At 39.1% G+C, this 21,830-nt stretch overlaps 1 protein-coding gene across 1 annotated transcript; it reads left to right on the top strand.

Annotated features, from left to right (window-relative positions):
• Positions 1 to 9,475: 9,475 nt before the first annotated feature.
• LOC124277400 (progesterone-induced-blocking factor 1-like) lies at positions 9,476 to 20,705 on the top strand. The gene is made up of 15 exons (XM_046713084.1): positions 9,476 to 10,152; positions 10,824 to 10,943; positions 11,245 to 11,378; positions 11,957 to 12,065; positions 12,667 to 12,848; positions 14,244 to 14,369; positions 14,641 to 14,739; positions 15,172 to 15,337; positions 16,893 to 17,043; positions 17,438 to 17,528; positions 17,680 to 17,782; positions 18,426 to 18,554; positions 19,106 to 19,192; positions 19,438 to 19,599; positions 20,191 to 20,705. The coding sequence occupies exons 1-15, from the start codon at positions 9,601 to 9,603 to the stop codon at positions 20,290 to 20,292; spliced, it is 2,313 nt and encodes a 770-aa protein (XP_046569040.1). The 5' UTR covers positions 9,476 to 9,600; the 3' UTR covers positions 20,293 to 20,705.
• Positions 20,706 to 21,830: the final 1,125 nt, after the last annotated feature.

Here is a 21,830-nt window from a genome sequence, read left to right as displayed (position 1 = left end):
CTAGCCTGGGAGTCAAAAGATGACTGAAACACACAGGGAAACAATGTGCAAAGATAAGGAAAACACACCGGATGGGGAGAAAGGTAGACCTGTTGCTCCTTCCAACAAGGATAATGTCACTGGCTACTTACACAGCTCATGCCGCGACTGACGCAATGATATACCGATCATTACATAATATAACAAGAATACGTCACACTTTCAAAAGTTTGTGAAAAACATACTGTTTCTGTCTGTTGTTTAACTTCACACTCAGTGTTCTTTCTGTATGACAACCGTGTGTAAATAATCGGCTATTGATCATGAGCATCTATTTACGCAAATGGGAAAGAATGAAAGCATCAACCAAATCAGAGGCCCCGTTAGTCGCCGTTAGTATTTACATACCGCCGCCATATATACTAGGCACATAAAGAAACTGCATACAAAAATTTAAAATCTAAATTTATCAAACCTGTGTAGACACATAAGGATTTAAACTCAGAGATTAGTGACATGGATCCAACATGCATGCACGTGCCACGTTCCGTGACGTCAGTGGGTTCGTCCTTGAGACGTGCAATACGTTGTTGCACATGCATTCCGGGAAAGAGAAACAGAGCAAATGAATGCCACACAATACTGTCACTTTGGAAAGCTCAACCCCTGCCCTTGCGATCGTTCAAAAAAATGAAACGGCTATTGAAACGCATAGCATGCCAAGGCTCACGTCTGCACAACGTCATGAGGCCATTGGGATGGTCCGTGGGGGAATGTCTTAACGACAAATGGCTGCACATTTCCACTGCCACCGGAACACCATCTTCGCCACAGGTTTCAGACTGCAGTGATGACTACCCGAACCTTCCCAGGACTTCGCCGTATCCAACCCAACACAGTTCGACAACGTTTACGTCATCACGGGATCAGACCACGACGTCCCGCCATACGGCCTATCCTGACACAACGTCATCGACAAGCTCGCCGAATGTGGTGCCGAAATCATGTCCACAGACACCACAACGTTGACTTACTGCCTTGGCCTGCAAATTCACCGGTATCTCTCCCCGATAGAGCATGTTTGGGACGAGATGGATCGACGTCTACGCCGTCTTCCTCATCCGCCAGATAACGTCCTTGACCTTGCAACAGAACTTGGGAGAATCTGGTGTGACATCCCACAAGCCTTCCTTGCACGTTTGATAGGCTCTATGCGTCGTCGATGCACTGCTGTTCTCAATGCCGATGGTGGACATACCCGTTATTGAGCTTGTGACATGTGGACTCGTGGACTCGCTTGTGGACTCGTGCCGTCATTGTGATTGACTTTTCAATTGAAATTCTCCCGACTTGTTATGGTCTCATGATCCCTCCATTAAAGTTTATATGTACCTTTGACATTGTTATCGTACCTATTAAGTGGGATAATATTTTGACAATGCACAGTTTCTTTATGTGGCTAGTATAGCTTGAATATTGCTGAGTGCGGCGTTAAACAACAAACTAACCAACCAAAACTCAGTACTAGCTGGAAAAATGGATAATAGTATTAAAAGTGTTATTCAGAATATCCTCGTAATAAAAATAATGTATTACACAGAGGTACAGATAGGCCGCGTATCTGCGTAAATTACGCAAACATTTATGTGAAAACTCAATTCCATTGCGTACAAGTACGCTTCATTTTTTGTAAATACTCAATAGATTTGATGTTACATGCGTACAAACAAAATAGATAAAATAACTGAGGTATATTGAGAGTTTCTATTTCAGCACCTGGACTTGGCAACTTGCAGTCTTTCTTATCGTTTCTCATATAACAGATCAAATATAAATAACAAACACGTAAACCAACATTTAAACTTTGATATATTTTTACAATTAATGGAAAATGGCAAAATACCCAATTGCGTTTGAGTGAGGTGGGTAAAATATATTTGGTTACTCAAAGGAAAATTAGGATACCCAATTAAGATGAACACAAGCGAGTACATACTCAATGACCCAATCTGTAAGATGATCCACTGAAATAAATTCAGTCCATATAAGTATAGTTTGAGTCAGCAAAATCTTCTTTAATGAATGACCGTAATCCTGCTCTTTTCAGGTCATTCAGATTATCACATTGTGTAGTAGTAGCTGTTATGGTGCCTCAAAATGCCCATAGGGTTGTACGAGTTTCCTTTTCCATCTGTCAAACTCTGCCTAATATCCATCTAGTGTGGGCTACAGTTCTAGCAGATCAGATCTAATGCTTTTCACTTATCACATATTGCTTTAGAAAGTCCCTTTGTCTTTCCTCTCAAAATCTATTAAACAGCGTCTCTCCTTTCAATAGTATCGACACAGTTAACACTAATTGATAACCAAAGACAAGTCCATAAATCTTTAAGGTATCATCTTTGGTCACATGAAGTTAATAATTTACATCATGTTGTTATGGAACATCCGCAAAAGGCTTAGCCCAATACATACTTAGAAATGTTAACCTAATTATGATTTAAAAGTTTTAATAATGTTGCACGTCATAAATGACAAAATTTAGTTTTCAGTGCTACTTCAGTAGATGAGTGTGTATAGCCTAAAGAACATGCATGGTCTTGTGGACCCTAGGACGACGTTGCTACCATCTCATAATTATGTATGATGTTTGTTATTGTTCACTGTGCCTAGCAGGTATGACGCCACCATAGTGACTATGTTAGATGCCACCACAGTACCTGGAAACACTGGGGCTTGTGACGCTTAAAGCTGGCATCAAGGTATATAGTGTTAAGACCCCGTCAGTGACAGTATATACAGTATACCTTGATGCCAGTATCTTCTCGAGACATTCAAAGTTCCTTTTATATGATAAAAATGTTCGTTTAGTCACTCCTCTTCTGGAAAATGAAGTTTCTGATGTAATTCTTGTGATTTGAAAATATTGAAATAAATTGTAAAAGGCCTCAAGAGCACTGGAACAGTGCTAGGGATCAGTTAGGGAGTGAAACGGTAAGCAAAGATCAAATTATGATAAGGTGAAAACAGAAAAGGTTGTCTTGAAGGGTCTTCGGCGTGGCAAGCGAACTCTTTAACCACTAGGCTACACCTCAGCCCCAGATTGCTCTTCTTACCCAAAGGAATAAACATCTTAACACTGTTGTGGCGTCGGGGGAAAAAAACATCGGGGCCTTAAATAGTAACCCCTGACTCAAACACTCACTTTAAGTTCACAGAACGTTCATATTATTCCATTTTCAGCATCAACCGGGACTAGCTTTTAAAGATCCCGTTTCAAAGGATGGTTGGCTGGTTGTTTAAGGCCACACTGGGCACTATTCCAGCTATATGGAATGGCAATAAATAAATAAGATGACTGGGCCTCCTGGCTTTGTCCAGTGAATTTGCAAGCCAAACATTCCTTGGGCACGAAACCTATATGCCCATTGGAATTTTCCGAATCCATTGAACTTTTCATCTTGCATACTTTTTGTATAAAAGCCCTTCAGACGCTTGATTGTTCTTTGAGTTATGGCATTTAAGTTTAATTTCAAGTCATGTTTTTCTTGGACTTTTTCCTACTTCTTTGCATGCATATGAATAGCCTCACGCATGCTTGATAGATTTTACAAAACAAAAAAAACTAAACATGTCCACTGTAAAGACAGGCACGTGACTTTTAACAGAGGTGGCGATAGCCAACTCGTTTTAACAGCAAGCCAGACCCAGAGTTCGCCTGCTTCTGTTTCTCTAACTTTCACCATAATTTGGTCTGGAAAGGTGGAATCTTTATGTAGATCAGTTGCCACTAAATACCGGAACTCTGGAGATATATGGTGAGCAACAGTTTTGGTGCACTTTTCTCGGTATTTCTAAAATGTTCTGTTTGACAAAAACGTCTTTCAAGAAGTACACATCTTATCAACACATAGCACATCTTTGATTTTCTTTCTGGCATATTTTTTGTCTGCTCCTTTTAAGAGCATATCTTTCAAGTCATCTTCTATTTTGTGGTGTCGCTGCATGTGACGTTTTCATTTTCCATCCATCACAATCTTCTAGTTTTTCAGTAAATGCAGAATCTGTGAGGTTTCTGTGAATGAAAATCGTATAAACATTGTACTGTAAAAAGTACAATAGCAGTGCATGTTGGATAAGATCCAAAAGACAAATAGTTTGGAACGTGGGGTTCATTCTCCACCCAGCTACACATGCAAATATAATCACACTGAGTTTGGTTTTACGCCGCTTTTTAACATCACGACTGGGGACACCAGAAATGGGCTTCACACATTGTACCCATGTGGGGATTCGAACCCGGGTCTTCCGTGTGACGAGCCAATGCTTTAACCACTAGGCTACCCACCGCTCCAAATATGATCACAAATATGAGGACTATATCCAGCTTAAAACAAAGTCCAATTCAAACTACATGGTCAACTATATAATGTCTACTTGATACGCATATGCACATGAACTGGGGGACTGTTTTCAGTTGAAAGGAGTCATGAGAGCTGTCTATGTGATCAGGTGCATTCAAAATTACAGTTATATTGTCTCTGTTTTTCTGCATATGACTACCAAAACTAATTTTAAAATCTGCATTTTTGTTACATCAAATAATATTATCAATATATCTAATAATTCTAAAGTGTTGCTTTGTCCGTTTTACAAAGGAATCGTGCCACCTACTGACATTGCATATCAAATTTCACGTGTTTCACGTGCAATATTATCATACTATTGTTGTAATTGTAGTACTGTAGCATACAATGTGGCATTAAATTTATTCAAGTAAAGTTTTCAAAATATTTCAGTTCCACATTTCATGTAACTTCGGTGTCTGTTAAATGAAAATAATAATAACAAAAAATGGAAGTTTCTAAATTCCATTGCCAAATGTCCTAACAGTTTGGTACAATTGCATTTAAACTAATTTTCAGTAACTTTACTACATATAACTGACAAAAGTACAGTTTGGACAATCAACATGCATGGTGCAATAAACAATACTTTTGCCCTGAATTATTATAATTAAAGTATGAGGATATGCTGATCTTTTAACCAGGCAACTTAACATTCAGAGCACAATACTATTAATCTTTGCATCATCTTGGAACCTACTTCAGTGCCTGGGATAATCTATCATTACATACTATGTTTTAAGCAGTTTTACATCCTCCAGTATCACTGTCTTCCTCCTGAATGAACAAATCATTAAAATATTCAAATTGTAAGCTTGACATGAACATATAGTAGTAGTAGTAGCATGAACATAGACCTTGTGTCAGGGATTTCCCTTGGTACAATGAACTGCAGGGTTAAAAGTAGTAGTAGTAGTAGTAGTAGTAGTAGCAGTAGCAGTAGCAGTAGCATGAACATAGACCTTGTGTCATGAATTCCCCTTGGTACAATGAACTGCAGGGTTAAAGTAGTAGTTGTAGTAGTAGTAGTAGTAGTAGTAGTAGTCATGAATTCCCTTGGTACAAGAACTGCAGGGTTAAAGTAGTAGTTGTAGTAGTATGAACATAGACCTTGTGTCATGAATTCCCCTTGGTACAATGAACTGCAGGGTTAAAGTAGTAGTTGTAGTAGTAGTAGTAGTAGTAGTAGTAGTAGCATGAACATAGACCTTGTGTCAGGAATTCCCCTTGGTACAATGAACTGCAGGGTTAAAGTAGTAGTTGTAGTAGTAGTAGTAGTAGTAGCATGAACATAGACCTTGTGTCATGAATTCCCCTTGGTACAATGAACTGCAGGGTTAAAGTAGTAGTTGTAGTAGTAGTAGTAGCATGAACATGTAGTCATAGAATTCCCTTAGTGAACTACGCAGGGTTAGTAGTTGTAGTAGTAGCAGTAGCATGAACATAGACCTTGTGTCATGAATTCCCTTGGTACAATGAACTGCAGGGTTATAGTAGTAGTAGTAGTAGTAGTAGTAGTAGTAGTAGTTGTAGTAGTAGCAGTAGCAGTAGCATAAAAATAGACCTTGTGTCATGAATTCCCCTTGGTACAATGAACTGCAGGGTTAAAGTAGTAGTAGTAGTAGTAGTAGTAGTAGTAGCATGAACATAGACCTTGTGTCATGGATTCCCTTTGTACAAGTAGTAGATAAACAGCAGTAATAAGGAGACATAGAAAGTTCCAGTAATACATGTCGCAGAGTCTTTCGTCTTGTGTGATTATTGTACTTGACAACTTGTACTAGAACATGGTTCTCTTAATGAATATGATTTTACAGAAAATTCGCGCTGACCAGTTTCAACATGGCAACCTGACTTCAACTGTCTGTAAGAACAGATTAACTTAGTCATATTGCGCCCATGTATGCAAGTCTGTACTAATGATTATGGTAAATATACCTTATGAACAAATCGTAAAACCATCACTTGACTTAGAAACACTTCAACCAACCAGAGGGCTTGCTTCGACCACACACCCGTTTTGTGCGGCTATATCGTCATCCATTTGTGTCAAGATCGTTTAGTTAAGAGTCAAAATCGGGTTTCAATCGACTTGCAGAAATAACAATAAAAATTGGTAGGTGTCATGAGCGGTGCTCGATAGGCCAATCATCCATGATTATGTTTACATTAAGTTTTAAACGATTGCATGCGATGGTAGCGTAGCGATCGGCAAAGCAGGTGGGTGGGGTACACCGAAGTGTCCGGCCTTGTCATTATGTATTGTACTGTGAAGCATTTCGAGTCGGGGGTCATCTCAAATTTTTATATATTTTTAAAAAATCTTTAATCCTCGCAAAGACACGAGGGCCTGTGGATGGTGACTATTGATTAAAATTGCAAAACTCACCGTTCTCCGAAATATTACCGCCTGGAACCACGGCAACACCTGGCGTCCTCTTCGGCTGCTTAGGATCCTTCCCCGCCCTCACAGGCCGGTGATTAATTGCAACCTTCCTCTTTCTAGGCATGACGAAATCGATAAAGAAAGTACAGATATTTTACTGATTTGTGTGTACAGCACGATGATATCGGTGCGAATGACATTCAGAAAGTGACGTAATCGGCGCGCGAATAATACATGACGTCATTTGTAAGTGACGTAATTATGGCGGGAGATAGCAGAATGGTTTTGAGTGACCACATTTAGAGCCAATCACTAGTGTAATCCGCGAGTGTCAAAGACATTTAGTGTCAATCACTGAATGTAATTATATGGCACAGTGGATGTTTCATTGATTTCATTACTATATTGGGGTGATAACCATGAATCAAAATTGTTTGGCTTGACTGATTACCCGTTAAGATCCATGTTAGAATTGGTCTTCAGCAACCCATGCTTGTAGTATGAGGCGACTAACAGGATCGGGTGGTCAGGATCTTGGTTGACACATGTCATCGTATCCCAACTGCGTAGATCGATGCTCATGATGTTGATCACTGGATTGTCTGGTCCAAACTCGATTATTTACAGACCGCCGCCATATAGTTTTAATACTGCTGTGTGCCGCGTAAAACAACACATTTAAACAAAAACACGTTTGCGGATGACAAGACTTTTGCTCTCTGCAGATAAGTTAAGCTTCTCATTATAGCACAGTGGCAGCATAGTGGCAGCGGCTGTGGTGAGCCAGAGCACCTAGCTAGCCTTAAATCCTAGACCTTGCCATATATACTCTTTAAAAAAAGTAGGGGAAAATGAACTAGGAAGTATGAGCGTTAACAAACTTTTCAAAGACTGACATTTTATGAACGCACGACCATTTCTCTTTATGACCACCCCTAAACACAACGCATGGATGCACGTGCACAACGCAGTAACCCCATACACGTGCATGGGATGTCATTCTTGATTTTGGCGGTTTTCAAGAAGTTCAATAAATCACTGTAGCCCATTAAGTTTGACAATTTTCTTGCCCCGCACAGTTGTAAGTGTTTGTTTCTAGATGTGTTTGTTGTTGTTTTGTAAAATGAAAATCGTACACATGCAAATTTCACGTCATACACCAATCATCTTTGAAGAGCGATTACTGTACAAACAACTATGGTCATAAGGAAGTGCACGTGGTGATGCACTCTCGAAACATTCATTATTATCATATCATCATTGATTGACTCCGATATATCTCCCAATTTTTTCAATCGTAAATTAAAATGATGTTCCCCTACTTTTTTAAAGTGCATATTTGAATGCAAACGTTTTAGCGAAACTTATGCCTCATGTCATCCATCGCGCTTGTGTGGTGATTGTTAGGATTTTATCATTGAGGACAAGGGGGGAAGGCAACTCAAATCCACCACCACAACACAGAAACGTCTGTCAACATGCTGCAAACCTGCCTGCCTGAGTTTGGTTTTACGCCGCTTTTAGCAATATTCCAGCTACATCACGGCGGGGACACCAGAAATGGGCTTTACACATTGTACCCATGTGGGGATTCGAACCCGGGTCTTCGGCGTGACGAGCCAACGCTTTAACCACCAGACTACCCCACCGCTGCAAACCACACGATGTATCACACAAACAAGAAACAATAAGTCCCTATATTCTGCCCTCCTTTACGCCATCTTTTTCTGTAGACTACACATGTATTTCGGTTTTGATACCTTATCGACGTTCAGTATTATACATATTCATTCGTTCAAAACTGATACGCGTGTTGGTATTGTTTGTGCGTGTGTGTCCACTTGCCGGTAAGCTGCATTCGCATTAAGTATGACAGTTAAGACAATAAGCGGATAATGGAATGTGTTTTGTATGTATTAGATGGGTCCTGGGCCTTTTGCACTATAAGTTCTAGGTATAGTGTTTACAAGTAATTTTCTGGCGTTTCTCATATATAGTCAGTAGTATTCTAGATCATATTACTGTTCAAATAAATTCTACTTCAAGTTACTTACGTTCGACAATTCTCAATGTGTCTTTTATGGGACTATTATAACTTGTATTCTCTTAAAATTAATATTTGTATTATATTTATAAATATATCTTCAAAACTGCAGACATGAATTTCCCTGAAGGATGTTCACACTGACATCAGTGTCGAAATAGCCACTGACCCGCTAGCCCGTGGCTAGTAAAAATCCAGTCGGGCCAGAAAACCTCCACAGTCACTGGCCCGACTGGCTAGTGAATTTTCATTTGGTAATTTTGTAAATATATCGCTCTCTCCGACTTGTTAAGCTATAATACACATTTAAATCATGCAATATTATCGCCGGATAAAAATGCTCATCATATTAGCAGCTTATGATGAAACCCGTGTCATGCCGACAATATCTTATTCTCATCTATTTTTTTAATCTTTTGCTTAGTTTCTAGTGGACTACATTCAAATTTTGGCCTAGTGAATTATTTTGTGGGCTAGTAACTTTCAGGCATAGCTAGCCCGACAGGCTAGCAAAATTTGGAAACTATTTGGCACACTGACTGACATACCACTTAAAATCACATTGAGATCCGAATGAACAAGCACCTGTCATTAATACATTTCACGGTTATTTTCACCGCAATGATTACTCCCTTCCTCTTTTCCAGGAGAGCTCCTAACTCCCGAGTCGCCCGGATGTACGCTACAAGATGGCTCAGTTTTCAAAACTTAACTAAACGTTTTTGTTGAAAAAATCGAGGTACATTTTGAATATTAGTGTGTGTGAACAGACAACATAAAGCATAATGGCAGCTCGAGATCTGTCTAAAACTTTTGAGGAGTTCGAATCGGAGGACATCAGCTATGAGACGTCAGTTCCAACTGATTTGACTATGTCCCCAGACCATAGCGATGGGGAGGGGTTAACGAAGAAAAGACATATCACAAAACAGTTGATTGAACGAAAGCAGCTTGTACACGACATACAAGTGATGAAAATTGAATTGTCACAGAAAAATCTGACAATAGAAAACATGAAAGCTGAAAGTTTATCACGGGTTGAGGAGTTGGAAGAGAAACTAAACGATGCTCTTCATCAAAAACAAATTCTGACAGCAAGGCTAGAATCTCAGCTGCAAATACAGGAGACAGAATCGAAGAGGCGCCAGGATCTTGTCAAGCAAGAACTGGAGGCAGTTCGGCGGAGACAGCAACAATTGGAAGGTACCAATGAAAGACTCCATGAAAAGGCTGGTGACGTGCGGCGAACACTGAAAGACTTGTCACTGTCTGAAGAGAAATATTTTCATCTGAAAACACTGACTGAGGAAGATCTGTCCCTGAGAGATTATGTCGCTGTAAGAACCGTTCTGATCATTCTTTTAATTATACTCATCTCTAGTTAAGCTGCATGAGTGAACAGCTATTATCATGATTATACCAAAGTGAGGTTTTATGGTTGTTAATGGCACAGATACATGTGCATGTATCTTGTCAGTACTCACATAAAGTTACAACCATCACATTGTTCACATCTGTCCAGCTTCAATTATTCAGTTTATATGTCGTCATTGTGATAAATACCATGTGCATATTAATCCCCAACACAGTCATAATGGTCAAACCATGTCAAATAATATATTTGTTACTGTTTTCATAAATTTATTAAACAAAACATCAAATGCTGACTTGATATTGTATTCATGAAGAGAACTTTGTATTCATTACCCTTTAGTTAAGATACATGTTGCATTCAACTCATAGTGTATTTGTTGCAGCCCTAGTAGAAACGTCCTGTATACTACTGCTGCATGATAACTCATGTTGCACCAGTGTATGGTTTCATCCCTACTCTTTACGGACCAGAAGACATGGTGGAGTTTTGCTAAAGATACTAAATATTACAGACATTTGGAGCATCTATGTATTTATGTGTCTTGCTTAGCTATTGAATCCCCATTTTTGCATCAGCTTCCGAAAGGCATCTACCATGAAGCTTTGTTTCAATTATAAATGTTTTTCTTTTCAGATGCGTCTGTTTGAAGCAGTGAAACCACTACAGACTGAAGTTGACCAGTTACGTATGAGCAAGCAGACCCTGGAGGAAGAGACACAGACATCAGCTAAGGACATTCTTCAATTACAGAAGGTAGGTTTGCTCCTTGATTATGATCCATGGAAAAATAAACTCTGGAATATTTGGATATACATCATTGCGCTTATAGCTGTTAGTGTCTTCACCTGCAGTGTTTGTTTGTGATCATGTATGGTATTCAGTCACGGTATTAGGAACATTGTATGAAATAGATTCATCATACTTTGATTGTTTTTCTACCAAATGATGTGGTAAGAGCACATGAAGCAATTATCAGGGTGTCTATCATGTATCTAATGAACTCTTTTAGTAATTTCGTCTGTATTATAATGAATAAACTTGATCGTGTTTGCAGGAACTCGACGAAGAAAGACAAGGCCATGGCGAACTTCGTGTTGAGTTCCAGAAAATGGCTTTCAGCTATGCAGATGTTAAAGATAAAGTTAAACATGACAATTATAGAGTTGAAAACTATGACAGAATTAAAGGGTAAGATTTCATCATATTGCAATTTGAGGACCCTGTGGGTTCTTGGTTAAAAATGGATTGGAATGTACAGCTTTCGCTAATAGTAATCAGCGACTTCAATAGTTGGGTGGTCTGGTTTGGTCATTTGGTTGAAGGTATATCAGCATACCCCTGGGACATAGATTATTGCTCATAATATCAATCATTGAATTTTCTGGTAGAGTAACATTGGCAGAGTAATGTATGTGAATACTAAATCAGTTCATGTAAATGTTGCCTGTATATTACCTTGTGAGGTGTTAAAAGTTAAGTGCCATAAGGGAGATGTTTGCTGTTTCAGGTTAGTCTTCATCTATGACCCCTGATATGTTTCACTTTAACATTAGGTTATCATGATTGTAACAAGGACCCTGCAACCTTGATCCTTTATCCTGACCACTGCTTGTCTTGGATAAAAATGACTATGGTTCTTTAACCATGTTGGCCTAAACATTTGAAAATTGGGTGTACAGGCCTATTTTGGAATATCGATGTACAAATAGATGAGCTATGATCATAATAATGGTTAATATTTTCAAGTGGAATGGGTTTGCTTCCAGTGAGAGAGATAATCTGGAGCATGACAGTCTGGATGTGCACCGACAGCTGTCAGTGTTGGAAGCAGCTCACTCTAATCTGCAGAAGGAACGGGATGATCTCAGCAGAGAGGTGTGTGACTACCATTGAATATCAGCTTGAGAAGTATTTTCATATCAACAGGGGTTGTGGGGTAGCCTCGTGGTTAAAGCATCCGCTCGTCATGCTGAAGATCCAGGTTCATTTCCCCACATGGGTACAATCACTAAAATGTGTGAAGCCCATTTCTGGTGTCCCCTGCCATGATATTGCTGGAATATTGCTAAAACTACATTCACTCACTCATAAGAGTCATATCAACGCTGACATTTTTGGATACAGAAATTGAAAAATATTATTGAGCATCCCTTGGTGTCAAATACCTGATGATTGACATGATTTTCTTGCTATCTTAAGCCCTGTCTTTGTCTTGGAAGTAATTTTAATGGCAGAAAATAGGTGATTAGGTGATGCAGATATGTTGGATGTTTTTGTCTGACACTGCTGGGTCAGGGTGTCTGATAGGTTGAGGACACCACCATTAACTATGCAGGGTTGTATCCCGTTATCCAAGGATAATGGCACAGTATCGTTGAAGGTTGAGTCCTCCTAATGTTGCCCTCTGATTTGTCCTCAACTTACCCATGCTTGTTGGCTTCCCAGAGCATAATGTGTTGTATCATCTTCGTCATAGCTGTCCTCCACCAAGCAGTCCCTGGCATTGCTGAAGCAGGATAAGGACTACCTCACCCGCCAAGTATCTGAAGTTTCCAACAAGAGTTCCTTCTCTGAGGAAAAGATACAGCAGATTGGCAGGCAGCTAGAGGATGCCAAACGAGCAAGGGAGGAGATGTATGAGAAATATGTAGCCTCAAGGTAAGCACAAATTATCTGTAGAAAAGTTTTTCTGACTTATTAGTGGAACAGTCTTATCAGCTTGGACCTCAGGTTATCTCCCTTTTTAGTGCAAAATACTGTAAACTACAGTCCGTTTGTGACAAAATGATACCGATGAATTGCAATTGAACACAAAAACAAATATCAAACCAACACGGACTGCAATAAAAACAACAGACCAACTCTAGAACAAAATTGCATAATTTTTGTCACAAAAATAAAAAAGTTGTTTAAGAAACTGTCATTTATTTGTGCGTTTTCCAAGTTTGTTACAAGGGCACATTGGCAACTAAAGGAACAGAGCGAAAAGCGATATGCATGTGCATTAGTGACGTCACAGACATGTGATTACTTTTGATTGACAAAGTGAGAGAAAATGAAAGTCTATAAATTACAGTCTATGATTTCTTCAAGGATGAAAATGACAAGGGGTGACCCAAGTATGCAATTACTAAGTACATACAGCGCACTGCCTGTACAGCTGGAGCACGTGTCATCTCGCCAGCTCAAAAATTTGTTGAGCACCCGTTAACGCACATGCATCTCGCTTCTCGCACTGTTCCTTTAGTTGCCAATGCGCCCTTGTAACAAACTTGGAAAACGGACAAATACATGATGGCAGTTTCTTAAACAATTTTTCTATTTTTGTGACAAAAAATTATGCAATTTTTTTCTAGAGTTGGTCTTTTGTTTTTATTGCAGTCCGTGTTGGTTTGATTCTTTTATGTCTATTTGTTTTTGTGTTTGATTGCAATTCATCGGTATCAGTTTGTCTCAAACGGACTGTACAGTTATAACAAACTCAAATAACTGCAGTTTGTTATACATATTTCAAATAAAGTATATAGCAAGTGATGGAAACAACCACACAACAGTTTGTTCTTTAGAAACATGTTTGTAATAAATTTAGATTACTGTAGATTAAATAGTACCGATAATTAGAAAGTTGTCTGGTGAAGGGCTGTTGTCACCTAGCAGATGCTTTTGTAATGTTACTCTTAGGTTTCAAAACAGACAAGTGCTCATGTGATTATTTTGTTTGGAGTCAGGGCTGTTCTCTACTTCACATTAGATTTGTCCATAACTGTAGATTGTGTAGATTGGTGTTTTTCTCATCTATCAAATTTCAGAAGTACAAAGTTTCACAATTCTTTGTCCTTCTTAATAAATATGTTAGTGTTACTATTCTGCCTTTCATAAAACAGAAACTAAATCTGCTTGCATAAGTTTAATAAATGTTCACTGGAAACAGCCTTTATGAGACATGAGGTGTCATATAACTGGAACATCACTGTGCAATGTTAAACTAAAATTGTGAGGATTAAGTATTAATATATAAGACAGCTTTGACACCTCTTCTTGTTTGTGTAACAGAGACCAGTACAAGTCTGAGTACGAGGCAAAGTTGAGGGATGAGTTGGAGCAGATCCGTGTACGCACCAATGCCGAGATTGATCGTCTTCGAACTTCCACCAAAGAGATGTACGAGCGGGAAAACAGGTTAGTCACAAATATTTTTTCACTTTATCTTCTTAGCAGATGTGTTGTGACTTTATGAATATTAGTACAACAGCTAATGCATAAATAGACTTATCACAATTTCCCTGAAATATAGTCAACGATGATGTTAAATTTTAGTTCATTCACTCTTGCAACATGTACAATGAAACTGCTTAAGTGTCACTGATTCTGCCTATTGGGATTGTGAAGGGCTGACGGTGACAACATCTTGTAAGGGATGATTCATATCTATCTGAATTATTTTTCTAAGGAACCTGCGAGAGGCTCGTGACATGGCGATATCGGAGCGGGAGAAATGTCAAGCTGGAGAGAGGGAGATGAATACTAAATATGAACAACTGCTTAATGAGTGAGTAACACGTGATACCCTAGACCTACTGTGAAGTAATATGTTCAACATACTTACAGTTGAGATCTGAAATGCAATGATGCCTTTGAATTTGGAAAGTAATCATTTAGTTTTAACCCTGCATGCTTTTAACCCTGCTTAAGATCTGCAAAGATTGTGAAATTATATAGGTCGATATTATCGTTAACAAATAATATAGTTCATGCGAAATGATACAATGTTGTTCTCTTACTGGTCACCAGAAAAAAGGTTTGACGAAAGTGTTACCCATAGGTATGCCGACCCCCTTCTACAGGCTGTTTGTGTTTTTATCTTCAAATACTGGCTTATCGACTGTAATATATGGTAGTTGTCTCAGGAAAGGGTTGACCATGTTACTGCTGCAGCTGATGCTTTATATCATTCCAATGACTATGTTCTGATGTGAAACAGGTACCGCAAGATGCAAACGTGTGGTGACACCCGTGTTAGTGATATTCAGAATGATTTGAAGTTGAAGACATTTGAAGCAGAGCGGACGCAGATGGTCCATGAGGAGACTGTGAAGAATCTGCGTCAGAGTGAGATGGAGGTGGAAAAACTGCAGAAGAAAGCAGAGGTGAGACATACCTTTGGGACAATGTAAATGACTAAATCCAAGGAATTTTGTTACAGATTTTATCTAAATCCAAGATGAATCACATTCAGGTTTTGTACAGTAGCTTATACTGTTGCTGACTCTAGTAGTTGTTAAAGGATGCAGCAGAGGACTGCACTTGGTATATCTTAGGTAAGTTATGTGATCTGATATGAATGTTAAAAGATTACTCTCTCTCTCTCTCTCTCTCCCCCCACACACACACGCCCCATACACACAATTTGAGGGGGATATAGGTTTCAGCGCTGTCCATCCTTCTGTCCATCTGAGAAGATGGGCACACATTTTGAAAACGGAAACCAATGTTACAATTTGTTGTAGAGTTATGGCCCTTGTCCTACATTTCTTGACTTAATGCATGGTATCCCCAATGGGGACAGATTTTCTAAAAAAAAGTTACAGATTGGGAAACCAAATGTGGTATGTGTTTTCAGGACACAAATGTCTCTCAAGTTCAGGGACTTTTGTCCATGTCCTGAAACACATCTGCTTCACATCACCTTAACATTTTTTATCGAAGCATTTACAATGGCCCTTGTCATGCGTTTCCTGACTTATCTCCAATGGAAACCAATTTCTCATTTTACAGCTTATGTATCGCTATTTGTAGGAAGAATGAATAGTTGTCAAAATCAAAATAGGAACAGAATGCTGGCGGGGGATATTGATGACCATGTCTACTTGTTTGTTCCTAAATTTAGAGTGAGCCTGTGTCAGTGCTATGTTTCAGTGCTTGCTGCTTGGCTTGGAGCACATGATACACTGTCAAAATATTGAAAATTTGTACACCTTTCCTTTAACTATAAGACCCGTGAAGATCCGGGGTAGAATAGGTCTTCAGCAACCCATGTGCTTGCCATAAAAAGCGACTATCTTGTCGTAAGAGGCGACTAACGGGATCGGGTGGTCAGTTTTGCTGACTTGGTTGACACATGTCATCGGTTCCCAATTAGCAGATGTAACATATGGATCGACGCTCATGCTGTTGATCACTGGATTGTCTGGTCCAGACTCGACATTTATAACCTGTCAGGCCATTTATAGCGCCATATAGCTGGAATATTGCTGAGTGAGTTTAGTTAATACGCCGCGCACTCAGCATGTGATTTGGGATTAAGTATGGCGCATCGCATGTGATCTTCACAGGTGGCAAATATGGTGTCTTAAAAGGTGACTAAATGGTTTGGGTGGTCAGACCTGGTGACAAGGATGAATCCTTATCAGGGTACCGTGATGTTACATAGGTCAGTCACTGTTTGTTCCCCTTGTGGGTTGCAGGATAGAATTTGATCCACAGCATCCTATGCTGGTGTTTAGAGGAGACAAGATGGATCAGTTGATCAGTGTTGGTGACATGGTCGACTGGGTCACTGAACAGTGCCGATTTTCAGGCTATGGTCATATAGTATAGCTGGATAATTGCTGAATGTAGTTTAACAATCAAGCAAGCAAACGCTGGTTTGTTGTGAAAAGTAAGTAAGAATTTATGAACAAACACTACATGTGTGTTACGCAGGTTTTGATCAAGGAGTACCACACCCTGGAGATGACAATGGAGAAGAGGGTGTCAGAGCTGGAGACTGGCATGTCTCAGAGGGCCATGAAGCTGGAGACTTATGAGAGGATGGAAAAGGAACTGGACGATGTTGTCATGCAGGCTGCTGAGGGTGAGTGAAAGTGCTTATGTACGCTTAGTGTATCCTGACCCGTGAAGATCCAGGGTAGAATAGGTCTTCAGCAACCCATGCTTGCCACAAAAGGCGACTATGCCTGTCGTAAGAGGCGATTAAGAGGGATCGGGTGGTCAGGCTCGCTGACTTGGTTGACACGTCATCGGTTCCCAATTGCACAGATTGATGTTCATGCTGTTGATCACTGGATTGTCTGGTCCAGACTCGATTATTTACAGACCGCCGCCATATAGCTGGAATATTGCTGAGTGGGGCGTAAAACTAAACTCACTCACTTACTCACTCAGTATATCCAGCTAAGCTCGGTTTCCCCAACACTCACCACACAACAATACATTGACATGATCAGCTGTTGTTTGTCATATTCCAGTTGATAATGAAGAGGATGCAGAGCGTGTGTTGTTCTCCTATGGATACGGAGCTAATGTTCCCAGTACATCCAAGAGAAGGCTGCAGCAGAGGTAGGCTGTTTCTCCTATACTTACTCCAAAAATATCAGATGGTCTCAATATGTAAACATTATGGTTCTTTTCCATGATAACTTAACTATTACAATCTAGGGCAGTGATCTAATGTTGAAGGATTCTAATTCTGTGGTGTTTGTTTGACCAGTGTCCACCTTGCACGACGGACGTTGCAACTGGAGAAGGCCAACACATCATTACGACATGAGATAGAGAGGGAGAAACAGAAAACTTCCCAGCTGGCAGAGGAGGTCTGTAATGCTGTGGATGTGTTAAGCCTAGTCAGTCTTGTACATACCCGTGAAGATCTGGGTTATAATTGGTCTTCAGCAACCCATGCTTGTTATAAGAGGCGACTATTGGGATCATGTGGTCAGGCTCGCTGACTTGGTTGACATGTGTCATCATATGCCAGTTGTGTAGAGCGATGTTCATGAAGTTGATCTCTGAATTGCCTGGTCCAGACTCGATTATTTAAAGACCATATAGCTGGAATATCCCTGAGTGCGGCGTCAAACAACAAACAAACAATCTTGTACACATTACTATCCAGCCACTAACTAGCTTGTCAAACACCAAGCTTTTGATTAACAAAATGATTAAAAACATGTGTTATGCTGATTGTTAGCTGTTCTGATATCAAAAGCAGGGTACAACCAAATTCATCTTAAGTTCAGTCCTGAAACACATCTGCTTCACATCACCTTAACATTTTTTATCGAAGCATTTACCATGTATCTAATGAATAAATGTAATAAATGGAGTGCCAATGACAAAGTGTGGACTTGAGCTGTATTTGTTCATTTTGTGTCTTGTATGTCCTTAGATGTGTCAGTTCTAATTCATTTTGAAACAGACTGTTTAAGTTTGACATTATCCTGTTGCCTCCTCCAGGTGAGGAATGCCAACTCTCTCCTAGACCAGTCCCAGCAGCCATACAACTATCTTATAGACAGTATCCGAGTCCGTGATGATCAGATGAAGAAGCTGAAAGATCACACAGCTAGGCTGGAGGAGGACCTAGGTGAGACTTGTCACATTGATCCTTTCAGGGTCTGTGTTAATGACTGGCCCCTTATGCCCTGTTTGTTGTTGATTACCTGCCATACTTCATAATTTGGTAAATTAAAGACTGACTGGGACATGCTCATTATAGTAACCACAGGTTTGTCTGGTCAGGTTGACTGCATTATTTACTAGCTGTCTTGATATAGCGTGAATAGAGTGTGGGGAGTCTTTGAATCTGTCACAAAACAATACATGTAAATGAAAGATAATGTGAGATTTATGTTTGATGAGATAATCATGCAATCTGGAAGTTGTGCTGTATCTATGTCATGTAGTTTAGCACAGTTTAGGGAAGACTAACACAGAGTGTGTTTGGAACTCAGGTCAGTCCTCCCAGTCAAGGTGGTGTCAGTTAGTCCAAGCAAGAAGTGAAAACATGGGGCACCAGTTGTTTTGTACTAAAATCTTCTTATTTAGATGAAACACTTGCTAGAAATGAGCTTGACATAAATTGGATATGATCGATGGTGTCTTCTGCTCTAGCTGTGTATGTGCTCGTTCATTCCAGGAAAACAGAACGTGGAGCCGCTGAAATGGTTCGCACCAAGAACCAGATGTCCCTGGACTTGGAGAGGCTGCTCAATCAGAAGGAGGTAAGTACAAAAACCTGAGTTAATCAATGTAGCTTATAACTTGAAGTTTGAATCAATCATCAATTAACTGGTTTCAGGCAGTTCTGGCTCAGTATAATGGAAGTTTGTGTTAAAGATTAAAATAATCAAAATAGAGGCTTTCCTTCACATCAAGCTGACACTGTTACACCTTAAATTACTGTTCAAAATAGCATTAAACAAAGTTGCTCACTCACCATATGTAATGTTAACATTTTTCTTCGAAGGAAATGGCTGTGATGAAACAAGTTGTGATGAATCTATCGACCCGTCGTCATGGTGACAAGAAGCAACACACAAGAGAGCCTGTTAAACCAAAGTCCATGTCCTATAACAGTTTTGACATGACAGATGACCCTAATATTGACCGACCTGGGTCAATTTCATTGGTAAGATCATTGGCACCATAGTTACATAACATTTTGAATAAATAATCAACAGATTTGTACATGTTAAAAGATGTTTCTTATATATTTTTTCCCTCCTCCAACCATGATTTTTCACCTAATAATACTAAACTAAGGATATAGTATTCTCATGTCCAGTTATCTTTTGGTTTGACGTAATATATGTTATATACATGGTGTCTCTTTGTACCAGTAAGTTATGTTCGGCTATAGGTGATTTTTAGATGCCTCAAAGTTCAGTGTTTATATTAGAAATCACTCTGCAAAACTTAAAGGGGACTAATGTTATGACCCATTCTGAAACATAGACCGATCAGATCTGCATATCTTTCACCAGACTGCTTTATCTTATAAGCTTACTCTGGTCACATGAATGTTTAAATTTGGTAATGCATGAGCACATACAGAGTACTTTTCTAACAGGTGCACTGTAGGTTTTCTAGTCAAAATGTGCTCAAGACAACATAGCTGATACCATTCATTCCATAAGATATGGTGCCAATTGATGACTGGGAATGGGATCAATGTTTGCTTGGAAAATAATATGTTCATCAGCCCGTCCTCCTGTTTCAGACAATGCAGGGTTCACCAAGCTGGGCGGGCAAGCTTAAAAAGAAGAATGCTGGAGGGGGCAACACAAAGTTGTCCAAAGTGTATGGCATTTCCAGCTCATGAGGAGATGACCAATAATTCAAACATCCGTCCACTTGTCTTCTCATGCCGTGTATGACACATGAACCCTAGTTGTACAATGCAAAATACTTGTCTTTATTATATCACTAGGTGTATAAACCATATATGAGTAGGGGTATGTCATAGTTACATAGAGAGTTATAGTGAGTAGGCCAGCACGATATAACAGAGGAAACAGAGCCATGTCATCCTCTCTATCTCCAGGGTAACTCCTGGATCTTATATTACCTTGACTTTCATTAATATTTTACCAACATATCAGTTACCAAGATTATGGAGATGGGTATATTAACAGTAGTATTGGTTCATTACAACCAATCAATCATCGAAAATAATTGGTTAGCAACATTTATGAAATTTGTTAATACACAAAAAAATACGGGAAAAACATGTAGTTCTTTGGGTTTTGGGGCAAAATTTCACATCTTTAAAGGATGACTAGTATGTTAGGAACATGGATTTCTTAGAGTCTTTAAGATAAATTCAATCATGACTCGGAAGGAGCTTGTAGTGCTTATGAAATGTAACAGACAAAACCAACCTAGTGAAAATTACTGTTACTGAAAAGAAGTGTTCCAGAATTGTTTGTGTTCGATTATGAGAAAACATGATCGATTGCTTGGTCGTTTAGTCACTACGACCAATCTTCGATTATTTCAATTAATCGGACCACCACTAATTAACAGGGAATGTATGGTAGCTAAGTGACTTTCTATTAGATAAAAGACATCAGTGTGTCTGTCAGTGGAAGTTCTTTCCAATTCAATCATGATCTGTGGGACTTGGCATCATTTAAATATTGCCAACCTAAAATTGAGACAGATATGTAGCTTGTGTTCAGATTGTTTGATAAGGCTGAGTAGTGCATCGGATTATACAAATTTATGAAAATCAAGGGCAGGGAATTTGAGGTCAGGAGAACCACTGGAAAGAAGCTGTGGGTCAGTGTTGATTTTACAAACCGCAAACCCTGGAGATATGGAATGAGATTCATGTATAGGATAACAGTGTTCTTGCTGACATTGAACTATCGATTGTAAAGTCTGATATTAAATTATCCTATTCCATCTTACTAAAAGAATATATTCAGTTGTTAATTTTGAAGGTTATGCATATATTGCTTTTAACAGGTACTGTATGTAGGGTTATATGATGTACACGTGACCTTATATGAATTATTCTTTCGTATCTTGGTTCTTTTACCTGTGTTTCTTAGACTAGAGGGAATTGTCATATCTGGTGAAACTAATTGTTTAGACAGAACAACAAAAATATGTGAAGGTTTGGCCTTTCTGACATAAAAACATTGAAAACAATATTAGTGGTTGGTCCATTATGGTGCATAAAGATGAGTTACTGAAAGAGTCAAGATACTAACTAACAGTGATAGATTGGTTGTGATATCATATTAACCGATACTTACAGAATTTTACATTCATATGCATATATTGTATATTATTTATTTACTTCTCTACATACATTGATCAGCTATGTTGTAAAATAAAATATGTAGTCCTGAA

This window comes from Haliotis rubra, unplaced genomic scaffold (assembly GCF_003918875.1).
Source record: "Haliotis rubra isolate DU_JTF1 unplaced genomic scaffold, ASM391887v1 Scf221, whole genome shotgun sequence".
NCBI classification, from domain to species: domain Eukaryota; kingdom Metazoa; phylum Mollusca; class Gastropoda; order Lepetellida; family Haliotidae; genus Haliotis; species Haliotis rubra.
This window is presented reverse-complemented; position numbering and strand designations above follow the sequence as displayed.